This window comes from Zeus faber, assembly GCF_960531495.2.
Source record: "Zeus faber genome assembly, chromosome: 13".
NCBI classification, from domain to species: Eukaryota; Metazoa; Chordata; class Actinopteri; order Zeiformes; family Zeidae; genus Zeus; species Zeus faber.
In genome coordinates, this window is record NC_137198.1 from 16212036 (window position 1) to 16220954 (window position 8919).

The 8919-nt window shown below is 44.9% G+C and overlaps 1 protein-coding gene across 1 annotated transcript; it reads left to right on the top strand.

Annotated features, from left to right (window-relative positions):
* Positions 1-3304: 3304 nt before the first annotated feature.
* On the top strand, positions 3305-8455 carry vsx2 (visual system homeobox 2; the record flags this gene model as incomplete). Its single annotated transcript, XM_080011896.1, has 5 exons — positions 3305-3746; positions 4196-4280; positions 4827-4950; positions 7553-7733; positions 8058-8455. The coding sequence occupies 5 exons, from the start codon at positions 3305-3307 to the stop codon at positions 8453-8455; spliced, it is 1230 nt and encodes a 409-aa protein (XP_079868022.1).
* Positions 8456-8919: the final 464 nt, after the last annotated feature.

An 8919-nucleotide genomic window follows, 5' to 3' on the forward strand; every position in this document is an offset into this window, starting at 1 on the left:
ATTTAGGAGATTGGTTTGTTTGACCATCCCAGAGTGTTTGCTCCAAAAGACTAGTTGTCAGTCAGGTAGGGTTAGGGTTGCTGTTGAGCACTTGTTGATATTGACCGATGAGCATTGATCAGTCCACTGAGCGTCGACATGGTAAGTGACCTGACGTCCACAATGTGCTGAACGCACTGGTGGATGCCTGTCACCCGTAGCCTCCGGCTGCAGAATAGATTCCTCCAGAAACGGGTCATTCCCCATGGAGGGAGAGTCATCTGTTAGGGGGGGGAAACACAAGTCCGCCCATCCACATAGGGCTGCCTTGACCTCGCAGAGCCTTAGTACCTGGCAAACGTCAATCTGATGTGCCCTAAATCCTTAAATTAGCTGTCAATTAGTGCAAATTAATCAACTGCTCGCCTAATTAAGCAATGCCGACGGGCAGCTCCCAAACACGGCATTGTGGAGGAGCCATGAGAAAGCTGGAGCAAGCAAACTTACTTTGCATTGGGGGGCCATCACATCACGCCCCCGGCAGTGCTCTGAGAAAGAGGCAGCAGAGCCTCTGGCTGTGCTTTACTTTCTCCCTTGACTTGGCTCAAGATGTGTGCTGTCATCAGCTTCCAGGTTTCAACGCCGAGGATACAGCTTGATCCAAAAGAACCACAGCGGAATTACACTGTCTGCATTCTGCCTTGTAATGTAATAAGAGCCACACGGAAGCTTATCTTGCTGCATGCTGGGTGGCAAATACTGATGTATGGCTGATTGCGTGTGGGAGCTATACAATATTTGCAGGTCATTTATTCTGATTGCATATGAGAACTATACATTTCGTGCAATCTGCCCGGGCGGGGCTGCATATCTTGGGTGTTCGCCGCATGCATTATCTTATGACCTTCCAGGAAAGTGGAAGTTCTTAACCTATTCATTCTCGCAAATACACGTCAGGATTTTCCAATCACAGCGAGAGGAGGATTTCACAATATTCATTGTGGAGGGCGGTTTTTGTTTACAATTGTTGTCATCTTGTGACCTGCTGCAGAGAGGCACTCTTCTTTGAAGGTTAGGTCGGTTGGTTTTGTTCACCACTAGTTGCTGAACCAATCATAGTTGTAAGTGAAACGTCCAAAACATATGTCATTTGTAAAGTCAATGCTTCACTGAAAGCTACCCCCCCCCCCCCCTTTGATGCAAAAAAAAAGAAAAATGCACTGCTCAAAAAACCAAGAGATTTATGGGCCAGACACTTGTCATAATGGTGCATGGGCCAAAAACTGCCATAACAGAATTAGGAAAAGGAAGAGGGAACCAGAAGCGGGGGAAGATCAACAAAATTTTTCCAACAGCTGTTTGCTTTTTAATCTGCAGCCGTCAGATCCTGTGGTCTTTGATGGGCAACCCAATCTACACGAATGGCTGAACTAAATCTTCCCTTAATCTAGGCCCTTATTAGGCTGCCTCCCTTTTGCATGCAAATAAGGATGCTGCCATCCCCATAAGGAGACGCATTATTAAAATGTGCAACGACAGAAAAGTGTTTTATTAGCAAACAAACAAACAAAAAACATATTTCAACAGTGAGGCTGCACTAACCTTGGGTAGGTGACAGGTCTTCTTCACCTCCATGTGAATAAATGGTTTGATCCCACCTCTCTGGAACATCATTAGCATATTCTAATAACATTGATTTCTTCATTAATGCGTTTTTCACCAAATAGGCTCTAATTAGTTAAAACTGCTCCTTGCAGCAACATAATTTGTCCCTGCTAATAAGTTATTTAATTGCCACTTTTTGATGTATCTAAAATATGAATTTGCATGGGAGAACAGTCGTGTTGAATGGTCCAAATATTTAATCTTTGCAATGAATGAGCCGCAATGAATTGTAATTAATAACTTCAACCATATAGTAGGATGAATTATCCTGTCGTTACTCAGTGTTGTTGTTTGGATTCTGTTTTAATACATTTTGATATTTAATGTGATTTCATTAATACATAGGTTAACTGGGGGGGAGTCATGGTGTGCCTTTATCCGTGTTGCTAGACTTAAAGCAATTTGCACACATTTATTTTAGTATAATCTCATATGCCAGAACCAAACCATTATTTAATTAAACTGCGGGACACATTGCCAATGTACGGAGAGAATCTAGCAGCGCTGCAGAAAAAAGACAAGAGAATAATAACAATCTGTTTAACATGAGCCAGTATACACGGCCCATATATTAAATGTAAACAAAATAAGACCATAGAAAATATCTGTTGTCATTTTCTCTTGAAAATATAATTAATGTAGACGTACAAAAAAAAAATGTATTTTTCTAATATAGACAAAAAAACCCTTTTTTTTTATTATGCGGCCAAAAGCCAATCATTTAATTAGGTCCAAAAACTGTCCGTAATTAGCTAATCGAAGATCTTATAACAATAATAATAATAATAATAATAATAGTAGTAGTAGTAATAATAATAATAATAATAATAATAATAATAATAATAATAGAACGAATTATAACAATAATAATAATTTTAAAACTCATAACAACGACAATCTAACAATCAAATATAATTAGAGTATTTAATAATTCCGGCGATAACGATAAAAAGAAATCAATCTCTACTTTTTGTTTAAATTGATAGGGTCTTCCTTTCCTCGGAGATGTGCAGTGGTTTAATCTGCTGTGGGATTATCAGCATGCAGCCCCTGCCCGGTGCAGCTCCACAGTGCAGCTGTCCTTCTGCAGAGCCTGGATGTGCGTGGGATCTGGAAATACATCACGGGGATAGAGAGGGAGGGGGGGGGGGCATGCACTGGAAATCTGTATAAAATAAATGTGCATATACACCCACGGAATTATCCCAGGAATTCGAGGGGAATTCCTCATCCTTTTTTTTATTCCGTCGTCGCAGTTTATTGCCTCAGAACATGTATGCATTTTGCATGCACTAGTATCTAAATAATCCTGAAGGCGGCTTGCATTCCAAGCTGTTCTGCATCCGCGGCCTTCCTTTCCTCCCTCGCTTCTCGGTCTGGATCGCGTCTCTTTTGGCCGCGTGGGGAAAAAAAAAAAAAAAAGGCGCGTGCAGAGGGCGCATAGAGCGTCCGATCCACAGGAATCCAGAGCAGCCTCCCCGCAGCTGATTGGCTGCCGCCTCCTGCCTCCTGTCGGGACGGACCTGTTGGATAAAAGGACCATTTTCTAACTGGATCCCGGGACTCTCGCCGTGGATCGCACACTGGGGACCTTCCCTGCTGAGACGGCGCCATAACGACAACACGCTGGGATCACGGGGGGATCCGCCGGGACCGCGCCATGACTGGGAAGCAGGGCACCGTGCTGTCGGACAGTCTGGGCGTCTCCAAAACCGCCGCGGGTGCGAACGGAGGAGGGAGCCGCGGGCACCTGCAGATCTCCAAGAGCGGGTGCGCCACGCAGCCGCCCCGCTGCACGGGCTTCGGCATCCAGGAGATCCTGGGGCTGAACAAGGAGCCGCCCGCGGCCCCGAAGAGCTCCCTGGAGGCCCTGCCGGCCGGGGCGCACCTGCTGGCCGCCCGGTCCATGCTGGGCCCCGTCGGTGTGGGTCTGGGGGTGGGGGTGGGGGTCGGGATGGGACTGATCGGCCCCGGTGGGATTCCGTCCTTCTACAGCCAGCCTGCCTTCCTGGAGGTGCTGTCCGACGCTCAAAACGTTCACCTGAAGCCCCACGACAGGTCAATGGGACGTGTGGATGCCAGCCACTCCACCGCCAGCTCAGGTGAACATGAATTACACTTACTAAAATAATGCAACGCCTTTTTAAAGCTAATAATGTTTATTTGTCCCGTGCATTTTGTTTTATTTATTATGTGCATTGTTGTCACAGACTCAGTGGAATGCAATAATAATAATAATAATAATAATAGTTATTATTATTATTATTATTATTATTATTATTATTATTATTATTATTGTAGTAGTAGTAGTATATTATTTATAAGACGTATAGTCCAACAAAATATATTATATTTGGGTGTTTTTCTGGTAGATCTGCAGGATAGGCCTATGTCTCTAATATTAGACATATGTACTTTCACTGTAAGCTTTTCAAAGATTAGCAGCTGATGATTTCATTTTTCCACGTATGACCTTTTCTCCTGATTACACAATCCTAACCGAAAAAAAAGATAATTGATGCTTGATCGTTGTTGTTGTTGTTTTGATCAGATTCTGAGGATTTGTCTTCCAACGAAAGAAAACTCTCCAAGTCTTCCATAAGTCAGAGCAAGAAACGCAAGAAAAGACGTCACCGGTTAGGATGCCATGTCATTATTCCTCTGCTTAAACCAAGGCTATTAATAGTCCAAAACGTTTCAAAATGTATATAGGAAGTTTGGCATAAATTAAAATGACATAAGGCATTGTTTCTTAAAGCTTTTACAAATGGCCTTTATTAAGCGTCGGGCCTTTTTTTTTAATTTATATGTGGCCAAATATTTTTTTTCAGTAACAGATTATATTATTAGCATGCGTTGTTCTGTTTCTTAATAGTTAAAATGCACACCTTATTTGTTTTTCCATTAGATTCACATTTCAATTACTTTGAAATGTACTATTTTAACGAAATGTGTTTCCAGTAATTGTCTTAAACACAATATAACCGATGATCACTTCCAGATCATTTCCATTTTCAAACTATTCATTTATCTCAATGGTTATTTTTCTAATTATTCATTTATCCTAATGGTTATTTTTCTGATTATTCATTTATCTTAATGGTTATTTTTCTAATTAATCATGTCAAATGCTTAAACTTCAAACAGTTAAACTGACCAAAAAAACGATCCTCTTTTTTTAGAACCATATTTACTTCATACCAGCTCGAGGAATTGGAAAAGGCGTTTAACGAGGCCCACTACCCTGATGTGTATGCAAGAGAGATGCTGGCTATGAAGACTGAGCTGCCCGAGGACAGGATACAGGTAGAGTGATTCCTCAATTATTACTTTTTATGATTATGTCTAATTGTACATTGGGAGTATGTGGACAGGCCTCACTTGCAAAACAGATCACGTCACCTGCATAAATAAAGAAAATGATCATAATAATGACACCTTATTTATAGCCTCATCTTAAATCCAGCCTTTAATATAAAATACAGTATTTCACCACAATGTGCTGTCATCTGCGTGTTACAATGGTTAGGATTTGGATTTGACTGCTTCATATTTTATTAGCTTTCTCACGGGCCTTGTTGTTTTTGGTCTTAATGGCAAATGGTTAATTTACTGCAGGCCAGCAATATGTGCGAAATTATGCGTTTTTACCCCTTAAAATACTCACTTCCTTCTGATCTGATTGGTTTTTTTAAGCGTGAAAACGCCACTCAGGTCCAGGCTTCACGGTTTTTATTGTCAAAAGAACAGGAAAACAGCATCGCATATTTTATGCATTGTATTGTTATGCATTGTACTTACAATAATTAACTGTACACCATTATTTAAAACAAAAGTAATAAAAATAGTATCAAAATGTGATAGAAATACGGTAAAAACAAGAGGAATGCAAACAACAAGTAAATGTGTAATTAGCAACAGTAAAATAATATATTTACAAAAGCACGGCATATATACTTATCACCCACACCAATATGCGCCAGAAATACTATATATATTATATTTGTTATGTGTTGTATTATATTTGTAAGTGATGTGTTTTATTTTCTATCAAACGGTGTTACAACAACGATAATAATAATAATAATTATAATAATAATAATAATAATCAAGAATCAATCGTTATTATACATGAATGTACATTTATAAGCGCCTTTTACGAAAAAGAACCAAAAAAAAAAAACCCAAACAACTCCCCTTCGAAATATTTGGCAGAAGAGCAGAGAGAAACTGAAACCGCCTGGTCCCTCCGGTGGAAGGGCGCCGGGGACCGGAGGATGCGACGCTCCAGCCCCGCGTGGGCGGACGGACCGACGCCGCGGTCTGAGCCGGCCGCGGCGCAGGCACCACCTCCACCTCCCCCATCAGCATCTCCATCATCCCTCCCTCGGCCCCAGCCCGAGTCGGATGTGAAACAATGCGTCGAAGGAGCTCTAACGACCTAATCAGCGGGGAGGGCCATCCATCTGCCGCCTCCGTCCCCTCCCCGTGGCGGCCCTCCTCGCCCCGGATAAATAATAAAGGGGATAAATAATAAATAAGTAGATGAGACCGGGGCCGCTCCTCCGATCCTAAATAAAAATTAACACCCAATTTTCCTGGCCGGGTGTAATTAGTTAAATCAGACGGGCCCGGCCTCGTAGCGGGGAGTTCAGATGAAATAACTACATTGAATGTATTAGCGCGGGTCAATAGCGCCGCTCCCCCGAGTCGCGCCGGTTTAATTTCCCGTGATATTTGCCCGCCTGGCCGCCATCGATCGGCGCCTGAAATTAACTTATTTTTCAATCAGCCTCGTCGTGCCCTGGGGTCTCCTCTCCACACATGCTTCCTTTGAGGGGGCCAGAGAAGCAATTTCCCATAATAAAAAAAAAAAAAAAAAAAAAAAAAGTATTTTGTATGAAATAAGGGTTATCATCAGAATTACCAGAAAAGGCTCCTGAAAGGTTTTGAACGTTTTCAATTTAATATCTACACCCACCGCCCCCCCCCCCCCCCCACCCACCACCACCACCACCACCCCCTCCTCCTTCTCTAGATTCTTCTCTTTCTTTTTTTTTTTTTTTTTTTTTTTTGCACTTGTCACAAAGCCATCAGAGGTGGCTAAGTAGACTGTTTAACAGCCTTGTGTTGTGCTATAAAAATCAATTTGGCCTCCCGCTGACCTGACAGATAGCCCAGGCTAGTTGTTGGCTGGGCCTCCCTACAGTTTGTCAAAGCATCTATGTGCAGCCACAGCCTGTCGGAGATATAGATCCTGACAGAAAGCAGGGATCCCTCACACCTGCAGCCGGCTTGAAAACGGCAAATCAATACAGCGGCTCCCTTAAATCACTGCAATCTGGCCAGAGAGTTACCAGTGATATTCTAGAAATAGTAAACCCCACCTTTTTTCAGCACGACAACAAAAATAGTAATGCGGAATCATTTGTATTTCTCAGACCGCTGGTTCTCAACGTGGGTCCGGGGGACCGCGAGAGGTCCTCCAAGAGGTTCCCCGGGGTCCCCAGCGAAATGATTTCTTGTTAAATCGTCACCGTCATTTCATTTTCAAGACGTGAGCACCGTTCGAAAAATGTACAAAAATGACTTTTGTGATCGGAGTTTCACTGTTATCTCTGGACCTAGTATAGACAGGCACTGTATCTGGCTTTTGGCCAAATCAAATCTAACAGTAAAAAATCGTTTCACATCGGGATTCCATGGGACAAAACCGTATCAAATGGAGTCCGTGGCCTGATTGCATATCAAGTTGAGGGTCCTCGGCTTGAAAAAACTTTGAGAATCGATGTCAGTGAGTATGAGAGTTCCTGTGCCGGTGGAGCCCGACGTCACGACTCATGATCAAGACCATGATCCATCTTGTCCATAACCGAGGGACCTCTCTCCCCCCTCCCACGTCCGCCAGGTCTGGTTCCAAAATCGCCGGGCCAAGTGGAGGAAGAGGGAGAAGTGCTGGGGCCGCAGCAGCGTGATGGCCGAGTACGGCCTGTACGGCGCCATGGTGCGGCACTCCATCCCCCTGCCCGAGTCCATCCTCAAGTCCGCCAAGGACGGCATCATGGAGTCCTGCGCCCCGTGGCTGCTCGGTGAGGACGTCGTCACGTTGTTTCGGTAGCTCCCGTGCCTCCATTTCATTCTTGTGTTGACATGGTGTGAGTTTTGCATTGCATGCGCAGAGTGATAGCACCCACTGACTGGGTGCGTCCACCCGCTAATGCCCGCTTTGCATGAATGGTGGACATTCCAATTTTACCCGCATTTCCCCCTTTTTTATTTTTATTTTTTTTTCCCCTAAACTTTGGAATTTTGCACCGTCAGGGTTTCTTTGGATGATGACAACCAATGTGTACACATTTCCTATTTGTACCCTATATTCTAAACCAGAACTTTTTTTTGCTTACTGTTTTCAGTCCAAGATGGCTTTCCAATCAGCAGACGATGTTCTAAATCTGAATACCCGCAATTCTTTGCAGGGATGCACAAAAAGTCCATGGAGACCACGGTGCTGCCGCCGCCGCTGCCGCCGCCGCCGCCGGGCAAGCCGGACGCCCCCCAGCAGCCGAGCGCCCAGAGGGCCGAAGAGAGCGACGGCGAGGAGATGAGGGCGGAGGGCAAGTCGCCCATTTCTAAAGAGGAACTGAGAGAGAACAGCATCGCCGCCCTCCGGGCCAAGGCCCAGGAGCACAGCGCCAAAGTGCTGGGGACGGCGTCCCACGACAGGCTGACGGAGGCGAAAGACGAGAGGCAGGCGGCGGAGAAGGTCGGAGAACCCCCGAGCCCCGCGGCGCTGGAAGGAAAAAGTCCGTAGAGACTCTAAAGACCCCCCCCCCCCCCTCCCCCCGAAAAGGACTTCTGCCGCCGCCCCTGCCCCGAGCGGGCGCGGCGGTCCGGCTGCCCCCTCAGCGCCTCCCCGGCGGGCTCGGCTAGATCTCGGGGGGGGGGGCGGGAAATCACTGACGGGGTTGTCGGCGCCGAAACCCCGCCCGAAATCCACCGACCACCACCGCGGACTTCCTTTAGGAGACGAGTTCTGTCGCCGTTTCTTGTAAATGACCCGTGCACTTTCCCTGTTTTGAACTTCATTAACCCCAATCGAAGTTGATTGGGACCGCTATCCGTCCTAAACGACCGGTACGACGTGTATTTAAAATCCCCAAAAAGCTGTGCATATGACCGGAAGAGCGAGATTTAAGTCAGTCAATGTTCGATATAATAGACATCACACGACTGCCGGCGGTAGACCAGTCAGTTTAAAAAAATAAAATAAAAATA